At 53.9% G+C, this 17,525-nt stretch overlaps 2 protein-coding genes across 2 annotated transcripts; one reads left to right on the top strand and one right to left on the bottom strand.

The window, feature by feature from the left end:
- The first annotated feature begins 1,048 nt into the window (after nt 1–1,048).
- On the top strand, nt 1,049–10,708 carry TMPRSS9 (transmembrane serine protease 9). Its single transcript, XM_070931964.1, has 19 exons — nt 1,049–1,193; nt 1,941–2,068; nt 2,506–2,573; nt 2,668–2,834; nt 2,960–3,004; nt 3,372–3,485; nt 4,123–4,294; nt 4,740–5,014; nt 5,503–5,642; nt 5,725–6,043; nt 6,122–6,293; nt 6,624–6,895; nt 7,119–7,255; nt 8,243–8,561; nt 8,846–8,962; nt 9,433–9,604; nt 9,824–10,089; nt 10,248–10,384; nt 10,547–10,708. The coding sequence occupies exons 1-19, from the start codon at nt 1,049–1,051 to the stop codon at nt 10,706–10,708; spliced, it is 3,327 nt and encodes a 1,108-aa protein (XP_070788065.1).
- Nucleotides 10,709–11,877: 1,169 nt separating this feature from the next.
- Nucleotides 11,878–12,715, bottom strand: TIMM13 (translocase of inner mitochondrial membrane 13). The gene is made up of 3 exons (XM_070931963.1): nt 12,561–12,715; nt 12,160–12,228; nt 11,878–12,060 (listed from the first exon to the last, which is right to left on the bottom strand). Exons 1-3 carry the CDS (start codon nt 12,675–12,677, stop codon nt 11,962–11,964), a joined length of 285 nt encoding a protein of 94 aa, XP_070788064.1. The 5' UTR covers nt 12,678–12,715; the 3' UTR covers nt 11,878–11,961.
- Nucleotides 12,716–17,525: the final 4,810 nt, after the last annotated feature.

Raw genomic sequence — 17,525 nt, 5'->3', positions numbered from 1 at the left:
TTTTTGACTCCTGGTGACTTCCTGGACAAGTCCCTGTAGTTTTCCTGGCAAGGTTTTTGACATTGTTTCCTTCCTAGGGCTGAAAGAGAATGATTGGCCCAGAGTCCCCCAGCTGGCTCTGTCTTTTTTTTTTTTTTTAATAATAATACAAAATTAAAAAAACATTGGACATAGATATGACATCACTAACCCTAACCCATCTGGCTCTGTCTTAAGGCAGGACTAGAACTCACAGTTTCTAGCAGTGGTGAAATGTAAAATTTGTTACTATCGGTTCTGTGGGCGTGGCTTGGTGGAGGGTAATGTGACTGGGTGGGTGTGGCCAACTTTTTTTTTTTTAACTTTTAAAAGCATTTTTTCTACAACCTCTTCAGCCGAAGAGGTTATAAAAAATGCTTTTAAAAGAAAAAAAAAAGCCTCTGATGATCACGTGGCTCAGCTGGGCATGGGGGGTGGGTGGACAGGGATTTTGCTATCGGTTCTCCGAACCACCCGCTGCCATTGCAACCGAATCGGGTGATCCAGTCCGAACCAGGAGCATTTCACCCCTGGTTTCTAGTCCGATCCTTAACATTACACCAGACCAGCTTTCATTGTTGTCACTGGGCTTATAAGGCTCAATGGGGCTTTGCAAAGCTGGGAACTAAAGGAATAAATAATGAATCAATAACCAGCCATTCATGCTGCAAACTGGCTCTGGGCCCTGCTTCTCTGTTCAAAGGGTTGCAGAGGCCAACGGAGCTGTCTCTGCAGGTTACAAGGCATTCAAATGGACGCTATGTAATTCCCTCAGGTAATTTTGGCCATGAGGTGTGTCTGTATTTGTCTCTCTCTTGCAGAGACATCATAGCTGGGTCAGGGAAGTTGTTGCTGACCGGGGAGGCATCGGCGTAGTTCCCCCACCTGAGACGTGGACATCCTGTGTCTCAACAGGCCATTGTGGGAGGCTGTGCTGGTCCTCAGGGCTCCAGGCCTAGAAAGCAGAGAGAGGGGACTTCAGTCCTGCTCTCTCTCCATCTCCAGGTCCATCCTACTTTGTGGGGCAGCTATGGGACCACCAGGCATCACCTCAAAGCCGGCACTGGACAGACAGACAGCACGGCCCCTGGCTGGCGGTGGAATCTGCAGCCGAGCTGCCTTGGCCACCATCCTCACGAGCACCGCAACAGCCCTGTGTGTGGGCATCCTTGTGTGTGAGTTGCTTTGAAATGGGTTTGGGGGTTAACCTGGGGTCCCCCATGGAGCTTAAATTCCCCTACAAATTGTATGCACCATTGGACTGACAAAGAAAAAGCTCTTTGGTGGTGGGACCTTCTTGTCAGCCCAATAGAGTAGCCCCAAGCAGCGCCTCCCATACCTCGGCTGAGCTCCTTTTTCCCTAGACCGGCAGTACTTGGGTGGCAGAACTAGCTGAACATGTTTAAGGAGAGGGACCTGGAGTGGGCCCACGCTACCCGATCTGGTGGGCCTGGCACCCTTCGGGAAAGGAGGCAGTGAGCAACCTCATTGCTTGCCTTGGGGAAAACAAGAGTGGGGTGGGGTGGGGGACTTGCAACATGCTATTTGCAAGAATTGCAAAGATACCAGTGGGGAGGGGAGGGATGTGTGTCCTCTGGAGATGGCTGCAATTTTGCAAAGCAAAGGGCAGGGACAGAAAACCCCTTGGCTAGACAAGGAGAGTCTGAATTCGGTGCTCATCTTGTGCCAGGACCTTTCTGCGGCAACTGTGCCAAGAGAAACCAGCAGCTGGGCTGCCCATCCTTTCAGCAGTAGCCCTCTTGTGGCTGAGATCACAGACAGCCCCAAAGCTTGGCAGGGCCCTGGCAGCTAAGCAACCATGTCGGCTGGCAGGGGGAAGGAGTTGGGTGGGCCAGGCGCCTGGCAGTGCTTGGAGGGGCCCTTGGCAACCACCAGAGCACCGAGGCTCTCTCCTGCTGCAGTTTTCCTTGGGAAGCAAGAAACCCACTTTGAGCACATGGTGGAGCTGCGAGGGATCCCCTACCAGAGTAGTTTGCAGCAGCCCAGTACTGGCTACTCCCGCCTGCTGACCCCTATTCTGGAACAGCTGGTAAGGACCCCCTGCCCCCTTCTCAAGACAATGAGCTATGGGCGAGCCACTGAGAAGGGCCACCAGATGCTGTTCCGCCCTGAGGCAGGGCTGTCCATTCAGTGCTCCCCAGGAGTGTAGCTCTAAGGGATGGAGAGAAGCCTCTCCCCCACCCTGGGAAGGCACACAAGACTGGTCAGACCTTCCATGGCTGGCTGGGCTGTTCCCAGGTGAGGGTTGAGGGAATGCATCCTGCCAGCCAGCTTGGGGTGTGTGTGCAATGCCTCCTCTAAGCCCCAGGTGAGGCATCCCTTTGGCTAATTGGTTGAGTGAGCAGATGGCATGGATCTTTTCATGTGGCGAGGCTGCTCTGAAACTGCCCCGCCCCCCGTTTGAGTGTGGGTCTGATGGGCACAGCAACAAGGCCAACGTGCTCTCTTGTTCTTCTGACTGTTCAGTTCAAAAGCAGCTTTCAGAACTCATCCCTGGATGGCAGCTGCTTCAGGTGTACCATTTTGCAATACAGGTGGGCAGGGGCCGGAGGGCTGGCCTGGGGGGAGGCTCTCCTCCACTCTCCTGTCAGAAAGAGAGAGTAAGGAATTCTTGCTTCTGCTTGGCAGGGAGGGCAATGCCAGCCTCATTGTCCGCTTCCACCTCTGCTTTTCTGCACCGCTGCCCAGCCCTGGCATGGAAGAGGACGTCCTGAGGCGGGGACTGGCAGCAGCCGTGAGCAACGAGGGCATCAGGGTTCCCACCTATGGCACCATCTCGGCTGCTTCCCTCTTGGGTATCCCTGCACTATTTCTGGCCCTTTGGCCCAGGCTGACTGGGGTGGTGTGTGCCCCTAATTAGCCTAGTTTCTCCTGTGCTGCTCACCTGCAGTTCACTTCTGATCCCCCCCCCTCTTTCCAGCAGGGCCATGGGACGTCACCTTCTCAGGCACAGAGCTCAAGTCAGGTAGGCTGGTCGGCCATGGAACCGGTCTGGGACCCTGATTTTGGGGGGCCCAGCTCCATCCCTCCCTCCTGGTGGGCAGCATTGGGAACTGGGGGCCCGTTTGGCCTTAGCATTGTGCACAAGAGAACAGGGGCATTTGGGGGCAGGAGTGAGAGGTTGGAAAAGAACAGCCAAACTGCTACCCAAAAGCCCAGGCTGCCGAGGGCAGAGATTTCCTACCTCAATTACAGGAGGTGTTGAGCACCATGGCTGAACCCAATGAGGGCTGAACTCTCCCCAATGCATCCCCCCGCCCCACTCCCAGTATCTGTGCTGAGGGGAAGAACAACCCCGGAGTCAATTCTGCCACTCACTGTTATGTTCACAGGAAGGTGTCCAGGGGAGGCCTTTGCCTGCCAAAATGGCCAGTGTGTAGCCCCAGGAAACGTGCAGTGTGACGGAAGGAAAAATTGCTCAGATGGTTCTGACGAGGCTGAGTGTGGTGGGTCTTTCGCTGCTGGAGCTGCTGGGCTCACTGCCTCTGCAAAGCTGGGGATTCTCCGTGCTGATCTCCCTTGGAGGATGGGTAGACTGTGGGTGCCTCCCTATATGGAGAGCTGAACTATGCAGAGTGCAGGATCCTTTGCAGAGATAATTGACCTCTGTGGGGGGGGCAGAGTCTCCAGAGAGGCTACCTTCCGGGGGGGGGGGCATGAAGAGGGGCACCTGGCCTTAGGAAACCAGAAGGGGGCTGTTAGGTGGTGGGAGGCTGCCTGTGCACAAGAAAGCCTTTGGAGCTAATCTTCACTCAGAGTGTGATCAGTCAGGCCAGAGTGACCATAAGCAGGAGGACAACAGATGGCTGAAACATTACTTTTGCCATGTCAGAAAAAAACAGGAACCCTCCCCTCTGACCAATTTCAAACTGCAAACTTATAAAAGAACTGACCAGGGGTGGTGGGGCAACTGCGTTTGGAGCTTTCCTAACTTGCAAGAGAAGAGGCTCTGAAACCTCAAATCAGAGCCAAAGTCTCTGTCGTGCATTTCCTCCCTTTGTAGGTTTCCGGGGTTTAATGTGTGGGTGGGTGGGCTCTCCTGGACTCCCCTATTCACCATCAGCCCCTCATGTTCTCTTGCAGACTGTGGAACCAGGCCAGCCATGCGATCCGCCACTCGGATCGTGGGGGGATCAGAGGCGCTGCTGGGCGAGTTCCCATGGCAGGTCAGCCTGAGAGAGAGCAATGAACACTTCTGTGGGGCAGCCATCCTGACTGCCAGGTGGCTGGTGTCTGCTGCACACTGCTTCAATGAGTAAGCCTGGGAGCCCGCTGCAGTGGGTTGGTGCCAAGGGGGAATAAGAGGCTGGCGGTGGGGGGGAGGTGATGAGGCCAGGAAGGAGCAGCTCAAGGATGGAAAGAGGCAGTCAGTAGGGACACTGGGGGGTGGGGAGCATGCAGTGGGTATAGAGCTACAGCATGGGGAGGAGGGAGGAGGAGGGAGAGGAAGGGGGTGACAGGGGCAGAAGAAACCCCAAGCCCACGTAGCTTCTTCAAAATAGCAAGAAGAAAAAGGGATGGATGGCTGAGGTGCCCAGTGAGATCAAAATAGTCAGGAGAGCAACAATGGAGTGTGAGGTCACAAATGAAACATGGGCCTTGTCCCAGACAGGCATTCTAGGGAAAGTGTGGCTTGCAGTTCCCTGAGACCTCCTGGGTAGGGAGGGAAACCAGGGGAGACTGAAGCTGTCCCTTCACAGGTTCCAGGACCCCCGCACCTGGATGGCCCAGGCAGGCAGTGTCCGGCTGAGTGGCAGTGAAGGCAGCCGGGCACAGGCCAAGGTGCTGCGCATCCTCCAGCATCCCTCCTACAATGTGGAGAGCGCCGACTACGATGCAGCCCTACTGGAGCTGGCGGAGCCCCTTGCCTTCAGCAAATACATCCAGCCCGTGTGCCTGCCAGCCCCCTCCCACTGGTTCCCCCCAGGCAGGAAGTGCCTCATCTCCGGCTGGGGATACCTGAAGGAAGACTTCTGTAAGTGGGGTCCCTGGCGGTCAGGTGAAAAACAGGGTGAGGCGGCACAGAAGGAATCCTCCGGTCAGGGCTGGAGCTGACCGGCCTACCTCAAAGGGATGTTGCTGGGGCCAGGGTTTGTGCAGGGAGATTGAACCTGTCAATTCCACCTCCTCATGTGAGGAAACCTGTGGCTGCTCAGGGACACAAAGAGGCCACCACTGTCCCCACAGTCCGAGAAGGGAGACTCCTGCTGCTGCACCAACCCTCAGGTGTGGTAGAGGGAAAACTCCTGAGCAAGGCCAGCGTAACTACACAACTGTTTTGTGTGCCCATGCAAAGCTGCTGGTGTGTTACACTGAGGAGGAGGAGGAGGGAGGCAATCCAGCTAGCCCATAGCTGCTGCTGCTGCTGCTCCTGCAAGCATATCCTCAGCCCCCAACCCCGCTAGGCTGCCCTGAGAGCAAAGCCAGGATCCACTTAGCATTCATCCTCCCCTACCCTCCCAGTAGTGAAGCCGGAGCTGCTCCAGAAAGCCACCGTGGAGCTGCTGGACCAGGCTCTGTGTGGCAATCTCTACGGCAGCAGTGTGCTCACCGACCGGATGATGTGTGCTGGCTACCTGGAGGGCAAGGTTGACTCTTGCCAGGTAGGGGTCCCCAACCCCCAGCAGGCTTTGGACGGACCTCCCTGCATGACATCCACCCCATCTTGGCCCTTTCCTTCTACAGGGGGACTCCGGGGGCCCACTGGTCTGCCAAGAGCCCTCCGGGCGCTTCTTCCTCGCAGGGATAGTCAGCTGGGGGATTGGCTGTGCAGAGGCCAGGCGCCCAGGTGTTTATACTCGTGTGATCCGGCTCTGGGACTGGATCCTCAAGACCATGGCCACATCCAGGGGCCCCACCGCCTCAGCTGTCCCAGGCACTGGGCTCCATCATTCAGCTCCAACCGTGGGCACAAGCGCAGCCAGGCTACAGCACCCCAGCTCCACCCCCAACTCTGCCTCCCCAGCCTCAAGCAGACCGGCAGCCTCAAGCCCCCAGCCCTCAGGTAGGGCAGCTGGCAGGGAGTGAGTGGAGGTGGGGTGGCCCCCTCCTGCATCCATAGCTGTTCCCTGTTTATGTGCAGAGTGTGGTCAGCGGCCTGGTTTCTCCAAACCCATGAAAATTGTGGGTGGCCTGGAAGCATCCCACGGGGAAGTCCCTTGGCAAGTCACCCTGAAAGAGGGTCTCCAGCATTTCTGTGGGGCCGCAATCATTGGGGAGCGATGGCTGCTTTCAGCTGCACATTGTTTTAAACAGTAAGTGTTTGTTAGTAGGATCTCTTTGGCAGCTGGGCTCTCTTCTGGAAGGCTCGTGTTTGGGTTCCACCGAGGGGAAGTAATTGAGCAGCTGCTGTTGTGGTCTGTTCAGCAGGAGGTGGCAGTGGAGAACCTGAGGGAGGGGTGCCCCATTGGGGCTGAGGCACTCCTGAAAGTCGCCTGCCATTCTGCCTCATGTCTGCCTCCCCCAAGGCGGGCCCTGCTCCATCCAACCTCAACCCTGGGGGTGGCCCGGGGTGCACGGAAGGTGCACAGGGCATGCTCTGCCTGTGGACAAATGGGCCATCGTTCCTGTTCCTGTATCAGCAGGACCAAGGTGGGACACCTCACTGCCTTCGCAGGCACCACCTCACTCTCAGCCATGGACAGCTCTTCTGTGAAGGTTGGCATCCAACAGGTGGTGCTCCACCCTTCTTACGACCCTGCCCTACTGGACTTCGATGTTGCGGTGCTGGAACTGGTCAGGCCGCTGCGCTTTGGCAGATACATCCAGCCCATCTGCCTCCCATTGGCCGTCCACAAGTTCCCTGTGGGCAGAAAATGCCTGGTTTCGGGCTGGGGCAGCCTCCAGGATGGCAATGGTAGGAAGAACTTCCTCAGAGTAGATGGGGAACCGGGCATCAGATTGTGTCCTGTGGGTAGAAGAGTGCCCCCCTTGCGTACTGAACCCCATTGGGCAAGATCAGTCTGTGCTACACTGGGCAAGATTGCCCAGGGTCTGGGGTGGTTTGAAATGGGGCCTGGGACTTTGGGCTGACTAGTCTCCTGCGAAGTCTCCTCCTCCTCCTCCTTTTGGGCTTCCAGCTTCTCAGCCCGAGAACCTGCACCAAGCCGCAGTTGGGATCCTTGAGCAGAAGACCTGTGAAGAATTGCACAATGTTTCCCTCTCGGACCAAATGATCTGTGCGGGGTTCCTCGAGGGGAAAGTGGATGCCTGCCAGGTACCAGGAGCACTTCTTCCCCTCCCTGGCCCTTTCAGGACTGAGCGCCCCCCCCCTCCTGGAGGAGAGGGGCATAAAGGCTGAAAGTGTGTTTTGGACAGATATCACCATTTTCCAACAGTGTTCTTTTCCGTTTTCAGTAGCGGGAGTCTAAAGGATACACAACTAGGGAGGCCTTTGGTGCTTTTCTTGAAGATGTTTCATGACCCGACTAGGCATCGGTAACAGTGCTAAAAGACCATAGAGTGTCTAGCACTTGAGATGTTCCTTAGTTGGGTCACAAAACGTCTGGCCGGAAACCACCAAGCTCAGAGAGCACCACAGGGCCTGCAGTTCAACACTCTTCTGCTGGGTTACATGGACCCTTCGCAGCTGTCTCCCAGACCTGACCCCTCACCTCACCCTTGCTGCTGCTACTCGGAGACAGGATGCCCGTTTCCCTGGACCGCTCCCCTTCCTTTGCAATGCAGGGAAAGGCCCCACAGTGTAGCGCGAAGACAGGCTTCCTGGGTGGGAGACAGAGGGGCCCCTGGCAATTATGGCTTCTCTGTGCTGCTACTGCTGGAGAAGCTCATCAGTCCCACCAGGGCAGATGCCAGGGCAGTAAGGGGAGCCCTTTCTCCATACCCCCTCCTCTCTGGGGTCCTGCTCCTGGCATTCATCTTTTGTCTATGCTGCCTGCTCCACTTTTCTTCCCAGGGAACAACTCAGGCCTGTGTCCCTTTCCCACGCTGCCCATTTGCCACTTTTTGCCAAGCAGGGAACTTGCTGCCAGCTGTCCAGGTGACTGAAGGCGGGGGATGGTTAAGGGGCTCCTGTGGCCTCCCCACTGAGTATTTAGGGCATTTTCAGGTCCAGGTCCAGCTTGAGAATTCTTTCAGCCATCTGTTTATGGAGGGAGGAATTGCCTTGCCTATAACAGAAGAGGCATTCACCATCAAGCCACTGGCCCTTGCCAAGAGGTGCTTCCTCCTGCCTTCTTTCCAGTGGGACTCGGGGGGACCATTGGCCTGCGAGGAGACTCCAGGAACCTTCTACTTGGCTGGGCTGGTGAGCTGGGGCATTGGCTGCAGGCAGGCCAAGAAGCTGGGGGTCTACGCCCGGATCACCAAGCTCAAGAGTTGGATCCTAGGCATCATTTTGCCCTGTCTCAGCACCGCAGAGCCCCTCAGATCCAGGACCACCACTGCCTCAACCGACTCTGGCCTGGAGCAAAGGCCTACACCGCTCAGCCCAAGTGCTGGCCCTGCCAGCTTGACCACACCCGGGCAGGAAGTCAGCGCCTCCCAGGCCACCCAGCCGCCAGGTACAGGGCAGAAAGAAAAGGCTCAGTGTGTAAGTAAATGGGGTGTGCAAGCCAGCGTGGCAGAGCAAGCCCAACAGCAGTCCTCTTCTCCCTCTGCCACAATCGCTTGTGACAGGTGGCCTGCCAGGAAATGCCCTCTGGGCAGAGCTGTCCGACACGACTCTACATTGCCAAGCTCAGCACCCACCCCTTTTAACCAGCCATGGGTGGGAATTCTGGCTCCCTGTGGGGAGAGGAGCTGGGCTTCCCAGTTGGACTCACCCACTTGTCCCCTCCTCCCCCAGCCGTGCCATGCACCCCCTCCACATTCAAGTGCTCCAGCAAGGTCTGCATCGGGAAAGCAAACCCCGAGTGTGACGGCATCGTTGACTGTGGCAACGGCTGGGATGAGATCGGCTGCAGTGTGTACCTCTCTCACCCTCCAGCCCCACCCTCATTTCACCAGGGGCAGCAACTGGTCTAGTGGGGAGAGAGGACTTTAGAAAAACAGGGACACAGAGATGTCGGGGGGGGGGGCTCCCAATAGGGTGCTGGGAAGTCTCTCTCTGATGAAGAGAGGGGCTGCCAGCCACTTCCCCTGTGATCTCCAGGGGTCCCCCGCTGTCCCCATCATTTCCAAAAATGGCTTGGGCCCAGTTGCACCCGAGGGGCAAGGGGAATCCTGTGGCAGCATGTGGGGGACAAAGGGGAAGGAGGTAGGCTCTGGGTCAGAGCTGCTCTGAGTGTGCTTTAGTTGCAGCCATCAATGACTGGAAATATGGCAGGCGATTGGGCTGCCCCTGACACCCATTCCAGCAGAAGTGGGGGGGGGGAAAGAGTTCCTGGGCTGGTCTACCCTCACTTCAGCCCCTGCTTTGGCCCTTTCCGGCAGACTGCGGCTTGGCCCACACTGCAGCCTTCAGCAAGATCGTGGGGGGCAGCGGTGCAGCACAGGGCGAGTGGCCATGGCAGGCGAGCCTGTGGCTGCAGCGAAGGCAGCACACGTGTGGGGCTGTTGTGATCGCTGAGCGGTGGCTACTCTCAGCTGCCCATTGCTTCGATGTGTGAGTGAGGGGGACTGGAGGAGGGCCCGGACCCCTCCAAGCTGTGCCCCCTCTGTTCCCACTCCGCCAGCCCCACAGAAGGTTGCCCTGGCCACCCCAGGCCTCTTGGGCTCAGCAACCTCCATGGTTACCCTGGCCAGGCCAGAGTGTGGGCGCTGTGGGGGGGGGGAGGGGGCTCTCCTGAGACCTCCGAAAGGCTGACAGCCTTGCCTCTTGCAGCTACAGCAACCCCAAGATGTGGGTGGCTGTCCTGGGGACACCCTTCCTGAGCGGCCTTGAGGGGCAAGCGGAGAAGATTGCCCGGATACACAAGCACCCCTTCTACAATGGCTACATGCTGGACTACGACGTGGCCCTGCTGGAGCTGGCTGCCCCCCTGCACTACACCAGCTCCATCCGGCCCATCTGCCTCCCAGACCGCACCCATGCCTTCAGCGAGGGCAGGCCCTGCGTCATCACCGGCTGGGGCTCCACCAAGGAGGGGGGTACGGATGTTTCCGACAAGCCCTGTCCCCATGGGGCACAGCTCAATCTGGGGCCAACCAACTTCTCATCAGACCAAGCCCAGGGTCTTCCGGGGATGCCCTGGCATGGGATTCTTCAGCTCAGGGTAGAAATGTGACGGGGGTCTTGCTACTCACAGGCCTGGTGAGCACACGCCTGCAAAAGGCTGATGTTCAGGTGATCCGACAGCAGGACTGCCGGAGGTTCTACCCCATCCAGATCAGCAGCCGGATGCTCTGTGCTGGCTTCCCGCAGGGGGGCGTCGACAGTTGCTCGGTGAGCTCCACGCAGCAGCAGCAGCGCCCCTATGGCCGCCAGGAATGGCAAAGGCCTTGGAACACTGTTCTGCAGGGGAGGGGAGAGGCAATTCCTCAAAGTCACCCTACCCTACCCTGTGCTCAGAGCTGCAAGCCCTCATGCTTCTCTCTTGCTCCGTAGGGAGATGCGGGGGGGCCCTTGGCCTGCAGAGAGCCGTCTGGCCGCTGGTTCCTGGCAGGCGTCACCAGCTGGGGCTACGGCTGCGCCCGGCCTTCCTTCCCCGGGGTCTATGCCAAGGTGACAGCAGTCCGGGGCTGGATTGCGCAGAACCTCAAGGCATAACTCCCTACCTACTGGGGCCAGCAGGGGGAGCCAAGGCCCACAGAGACTGACCTCTCATGATCCTACCAAAGCCCTTTCCTAAAAAGGATTCTGCCAGACTGTTCCAGCTGCAGGTACATTAAATGAAAATGATCCACTTGTGAATTTCCATGTGGTTTCTGTGGATCTGCTGGGAGGGGGTGGTTTCTACCACCTCCAGCCTCCACAGCTTGTCAGGAGGAGCCCCTGCAATGCTCACACAAGCTTTGGGAGCGGGATGGCTTCCCTCCTTTCACCATGCCAAGAAAATGCTGTGTCTTCAGACAATAGGAAATGTGAAAGGAAACTAAGGCCCAAGGAAGGATGTGTTAACTGGGGCGATCTTCCCTGCATCGGCCCATGTGCCGCTTCCTTCCTCTCTCCAACCCCCAAATGGCAGGATGCACATAATGTGCTCAAGAAGGATTAACAAAACACACTCTGGCAGTTCTCATAACATGTAAGCCTGAACAAATATTCCATGTACTTTTCTCAGCCTCAGGGACAATCAATGCACCACCCACCAGCCATTCTGGCTGAGCTCAGCCTCGCCTGCCTCATTTTATCGAAGGACAGATGCTGGCACTCTAGAAATCGAAGTGTCTTCCACTGCTGGCCAAAGGAACAAGGCTCGGCGACCACACCCTACTTAACCCAAAGCAGCTTCTCTGCACTCCCACAAAGCAGAGGGACAGCTTTCACTTCTTCAAGGACCCCCCCAAAACCAAGGACCCAGAAGATCAGCAGCTTAAATCCAAGCTCAGACGGGGTGTTGCCTACTCGCTGCCAAAGGGCCAGGGGAAGGGGGCTTTGGCTGTGAAGAGAGCCCAGCACCAGAGAAGGGGCAGGGCAGGCCTTGCTTCTGCCAGCCTCAAGGAGGGAGGGAACGAAGGGCCCTCGAAGGCCAGGTCTTAGCAACACAGGCTGTAACAACAGTCTGGGGTCTTCCGTTCCTCTCCAGCTCCAGTGGGAGGCAGGTCCCAGAAAGCAGACCAGCAGCCCCCTCCTCCAATTCAGACACAACTCTGAAAGAGGAAATAAGGACTCCCCCTTCCAGAGCAACATCAGCCTCTCGAGGCTGGCGGGCCTTGCCTCCTGGGGGCTGCAGCCAAGACCTCTGACCGACACAGGCGAGGGGACGACAGAGGGGCATCTGGGCCAACGTTTTAATGGTATCAGGCTGACCGCTTAACAGTCCACCGATCTCTCCAAAGGTGATTGCCAGAGTCCCCCTCTCACATGTTGGCCCGCTCCCTCTGGAGACGGGAATTGTAGGCGCGGGAAACCGTGTTCCAGGCGTCCATGTAGCGGTCCATGCACATGGCGATGCACTTCTGTGGGGAAGAGGAGAGAAGAGGCCGAGTCAGGAGGGGGGAGGGGGGAGGGGCAGCAGGCAACTGGCTCCAAAGGGCCTTTTGGGCCGCAGGGCTCACCTGCTCCGAGTTGTCCAGGGAGCTTCCGGGCTTCCCGATGCATTTCCTGAAACACTTGTCGGTCATCCTCTGCGGGTGGGGGGCGGGGGGGGGAGACCGGAGGGGAGGAAGGAAGGAAGGAAGGAGGTCAGCAGCCTCCCCACCACCGCCGCCGAAGGGCTCAGGGTCCCAACTGGATCCGTCTCCCCCCCCCCCGCAAAGCCCCCTCCCGCGTCAGCAGCCTCTCCCGGGGCTCCCCCCCCCCTCCGCAGAAGGGCCGGGCGGGGGCCTTTAGCCTCCGACCGCAGGCCCGGCCCCACCAGACCCGCCTCCGCCGCACGAGGGCTCCGGGGCGACGCATCCACGGGACCCGCCGCAGGGCCTGCAAGGCGGCGGCGGCGGCGGCGGCGCCTCCTGCTCACCTGCAGCAGCTCCTGCGCGTTGGCCACGGCGATCTGCACCTTCACCTGCTCCATCAGCGCTCCCGGGTCCAGCCGGCCCGACGACGCCCCGGAGCCGAACTCGTCGCCCGCCGCCATCCCGCGCCGTCCCAGGAGCCTGCGCAGCCGCTTCCGTCCCGAGCTCCGCCTCTTCCGAAGCCAAGCTTCCGGCCGCGCTGCCCGCAAGCCCGCCACGGCTCGCGGAGGCCTCGGGCGCCCCCAGCGGCGGAGGGCGGGAGGGCGCGCAGCCGAGCGAACGGTCCCGGCCACCGCGAAGGGGCGAGCGGGCAGGCAAGCCGATCTCGGTGCCGCCACGCGCCAGACGGGGTGCCAGCAGTCAGGTGGGCCCAGCCGTCCGCCCTCCCGCCCTGGGGTGACTGCTGGCCTGCCCTCCGATGGGCGTCAGTAGCCTTGGCCGCGTCCGCGGGTGAGGAGTCCCGCGGGGCGATTGCAGGCGCCAATAATAGCAGTGGCAATAATACTTAGACTTATATACCACATTCCAGCCCTCTTTAAGCGGTTCACAGAGTCAGCCTTTTGCCCTCAACAATCTGGACGGGAGGCTGAGTCAGCCTTGAGCCTGGTGAGATTCGAACTGCCAAATTGCAAGCAGCCGGCAGGCAGCAGAAGTAGCCTGCAGTACTGCACTCTAACCACTGCGCCACCACGGCTCTTTTAAAGGGGAACCTTTGCAGCTGGGGGTTGAATTGGAGGACACCACTGGCATCCTTGGCGCCAGTGTTGGGCTCCACCCACCCGCCTGGACGTCATTCGCTCACACGTGCGGAAGTGGCGCACGCGTGAGTGAAGCGCACAAGCGAACTGGTAGCAAAGGTAAGTGAAACCCACCCCTGCTTGGTGCCCTCTGGGCTTGGCTGGTTTCTTGCAGGGGTTCTGTGACCCAACTAGGTAACATCAGCAGCGCTACTAGGAAGGAAGGGTTTTCTCCCAGTTCATGTCCTTGTTGTCTCTCCCTGTCTCTGTTGGGGTGGGGGTGGATGGGGGCGGAGATCTTAAGGCATTCTTTGGTCAGGCTGTTTACTGTCGACTTGTTTGGCAGATCCCAGATTGGCGTATTGTTTCCTTTTTGATTATTTATTATTTATTTATTTTATTATTTAAATTTGTATACCGCCCTTCTCCCGAAGGACTCAGGGCAGTGAACAGCTAAAATTAAAATACATACAATATAAAATTTAAAATAATTTAAAAACAGAATTAAATCGAATTGGCTTCCCAAAAATTAAAACCCATTACCCTTAAAATAACCCATTAAAATTTTAAGCCAGCCCAGCTTGCTGAAATAGGAAGGTCTTCAAAGCTCGATGGAAGGTCCGGAGGTCCGGGATTAGTTGTATTCCTGGGGGTAGCTCATTCCAGAGGGTGGGTGCCCCCACAGAGAAGGCTCTCCTCCTGGGATTATGTTAATCTTGGAGTTTACTTCATCGTTGCAGGCTACATGGAGAAATCCCGTCCTCTCCTTAGACTTTTCTCCCATCAGCTTTCTTATGGGAGAAAAACGCCCCCCCCCTTGCCTTCTTCAGTTCAGGTGTTTCTGTGCCACAGTTGTGTTCCGCTCCAGTTGTGCTTTTCAGAGCCCGAAGCTCTATTGTACCATTCTCCAAATGGGGTAGCCAGAAAGCCCCAGGCAGGACTGCAGATGAAATGCATTACATGTCTGAACAGGATTAATATAGCATGGGTCGTCTTATTTTTAACCCCTTTCCTAATACGCCACTGTATGCTGAATCAGCATAGTTTTTAGATTTTCTTACCCTGCCTTTACTATTTTTATAAATAACTCAAGGAAGTGAACATAACTAATACTCCTTCCTCTTATTTCCTCCTCATCAGCACTCTGAGGTGGGTTGGGCTGAGAGAGAGAGCAACAGGCCCAAAGTCACCCGGGCAGCTTTCATGCCTAAGGCAGGACTAGAACTCAGAATTTCCTGGTTTTTAACCTGGAGCGTTAAGCACTAAACGGAACTCTTCTTGAGTTCTCCATTTTAACCCCGAGATCTGTTTGCCAGTCAGTTACAGACCCTCTCAGTGCATATGTGAAGTTGGGGCAGGGAGAGTCCCCAAATTGCATCACTTTACACTTAACTTATATTAAGCTACATGGGCTCTGTTAAGGTTATTGTTGTTGTGTTACCAACCAGCAGAGTAGATTGCACAGAGAAACGTTGCTGAGAGCGATGAATAAGAGATAAGCAAACTGGTTTATCAAAAGCTTAGTTTATAGTAGAAAAACAGTCTCATAGTCTTTAAACAAATTCCAAGTCTTTGCCGGTAAATCAGTCCAGTAGTTACAGAATCTTCTTACTCAATAAACAGTAGTTGGTTAGAATAACAAACTCGCTCTGGTTCACAAACCACGATAGTTGCAGATCCATCAAACAATGATTACAGATAGCACCTCCTCTCAATGATAGCTTATCATCACAGCTTCATCATTAACAGCAGCATAGCATTACAGCTTCCTCTCAACAGCAGATCATAGCAGCAACTGAACACGTTACAGAAGCTTTGCTTAAATATTCTCACAACCAGTAATTATGTGATTACAGCATGACTCAGCATTAAAACCACATAATACAGTTACAGCTTAAGGTTACAGTACACTTATATTGCCTGTACAACATAGTTAGGCTCAAACCATATCCTAACATTCTCCCCTTTGGACAGGTCAATATATACAGTTTAGATTCTTAATCCATAGCTTTCACAACACGTTTTATGTTTTATAGCACCTTGTGCTTTGGTAAAATTATCAGCTATATTGTCTTCTGACATACAATATTCCAACTTAACCATGTTGCTTTGAATACACTGATGAACATTCAGATACCTAATGTCAGTATACTTAGATCTAGTTTTAACTGCTAAATTTGTTTCCATTTTAATAGCAGCTTGGTTGTCCTCATGTATTACAATTGGATAATCCATATCTAAACCAATATCCATCATTAATTGTTTATAATAAATCAGATCTGTACAAACTAGTGACAAACATGAGAATTCCGCCTCCATAGTCGAAAGACTAATATGTTTTTGACGAATTGATTTCCAGCCAATCAAACAATTGTCTAACATGATAGCTATACCTGATGTGGATTTTCTGGTGGTCACATCAGTAGCAAAACTGGCATCAGCATATGCAGTTAATACTAAATCATTGTTAGGTTCTTGATACAATGCATAATGCATCGTCATTTTCAGATATCTTAATATACGCTTTGCGGCCTGCCAATGCCTATCAGTTGGCTCTGCATTATATCTCGCTAATTGGTTTACTCCAAATGAAATATCAGGTCTTGACCAATTGCTTATATAAGATAGACTACCTATAAGAGATTGGTAGATCTCCTTACTAAATTTAGGACTTTGGATTTCATCTTGTTGAAAATCCTGTGCCATAGGCGTTTTAGCTGGCTTACATAGCTCCAGGCCATAACGTTTTAACATTTGGCTTATTTTGCTAGATTGAGATATTTTATAACCTCTAGCTGTTTGATTGATATCTAAACCTAAATAATGCCTAATATTTCCCAAATTTCTGATCTTAAATTTGGTTTCTAACTGTTTAACAATATCTATGGCTTCATTGTCAGTTTTAGTTATTATGGCTATATCATCTGTAAACAATAACAAAAATGATACTACACCATTATTTTCTCTTTTAAAGAGACATTTATCCGCTACACCTTCATGAAAACCTATCTTATTTAGCTCTTTAACTATACATTGGTTCCATTCAAACCCTGATTGTCTCAAACCATAAAGGCTTTTATTTAACTTCCAACAATCAGTGTGGTTTTGTGTATCAACTCCTAAAGGCTTCCTCATATAGATGGTGTGTCTTAATGGAGCATGCAAGTATGCTGTCTCTACATCTATATGGTTAATAGTATATTTATGCTTAGCTGCCCACACTAGCATTGTTCGTAAAGTACTAGAGCAAAAACCTCATCGAAATCCTTTTCGGTCTGAGAAAAACCTTGAGCTACAAGGCGAGCTTTATGGGTTACTGTCCCATCTATGCTTTTCTTAATTTTGTAAACCCATCTACAGCCTATTAGTTTTTCACCAGGTGGCAATTTCACAGTTTCATAAACACCTAACTTGGTTAAAGAATTAATTTCCTTACTCATTGCCTCCTTCCAAGCATTCTGTTCCTTTTCAGGATAGAGCTTGATATCCTCATACCTTGAAGGTTCAATATTAACCTGGCAAACTACAGTTGCTTTATATCGATCAGGTGGATGCCTTTCCCTAGTTGATCTCCTAGGTAATACAGGACTTACAGCAGATGGTTCATCTGACTCCTCCCCTAAAACTGCATCCTCTAAACCTACTTCCTGTTCTTCCTCTTTGATAGAGGATTTTATATCATCTAAATCCTCAGGAATATCATCAGGAATATGATGCTTTATACTAACAGTATTATCATGTCTATAATCTGCACGCTCTAGTTTATCCCATCCTTTGTGCTCTAGAAATTTAGCACTTGCACTACAGTAAACACTAGTAGTTCCTTGTGCCCAAAATCTAAAAGATCTATGATTTGATTCATAGCCAACGAAAAACATTGGCTCTCTGTTGATCCTTTCTCCTTAAACTAGATGGAATATGTACCCAAGCTGGGGTTCCAAATGTGTGTAAGTAACTAAGATTTGGTTTCCTCCCATGCCATAAGGTGAATGGTATTTCACCTGTAGAGGAATGAACCACGTTGTTTAACACATGGTTAGCACACATAACAGCCTCACCCCATAAATTTTCAGGCAAACCAGAATCTGCCAACATAGTTCTAGTCATGGCTTGTAATATCTGACCTTGTCTTTCAATATACGAATTGTGTTCTGGTCTGTACGGAGCAGACCGTTTATGTTGGATCCCTGCATCCTGCAAAAACTTTTCTAATCTTTGGTTGGTAAATTCTGT

This window comes from Pituophis catenifer, unplaced genomic scaffold (genome assembly GCF_029215685.1).
Source record: "Pituophis catenifer annectens isolate HBS135680 unplaced genomic scaffold, rPitCat1.0.hap2 SCAF_1, whole genome shotgun sequence".
NCBI classification, from domain to species: Eukaryota; Metazoa; Chordata; class Lepidosauria; order Squamata; family Colubridae; genus Pituophis; species Pituophis catenifer.
This window is presented reverse-complemented; position numbering and strand designations above follow the sequence as displayed.

Bases quoted from the DNA above. Each gene is read 5' to 3' on its own strand.
- TMPRSS9 (XM_070931964.1), top strand. From the start codon at position 1,049: ATGGGACCACCAGGCATCACCTCAAAGCCGGCACTGGACAGACAGACA. The intron at 1,194-1,940 runs GTGAGTTGCTTT...CTCCTGCTGCAG, and splicing joins GTGTGTGGGCATCCTTGTGT to TTTTCCTTGGGAAGCAAGAA. The intron at 6,294-6,623 runs GTAAGTGTTTGT...CTGTATCAGCAG, and splicing joins GCTGCACATTGTTTTAAACA to GACCAAGGTGGGACACCTCA.
- TIMM13 (XM_070931963.1), bottom strand. From the start codon at position 12,677: ATGGCGGCGGGCGACGAGTTCGGCTCCGGGGCGTCGTCGGGCCGGCTG. The intron at 12,229-12,560 runs GTGAGCAGGAGG...CCCCACCCGCAG, and splicing joins ACGCGCAGGAGCTGCTGCAG to AGGATGACCGACAAGTGTTT. The intron at 12,061-12,159 runs GTGAGCCCTGCG...TCTTCCCCACAG, and splicing joins CCCTGGACAACTCGGAGCAG to AAGTGCATCGCCATGTGCAT.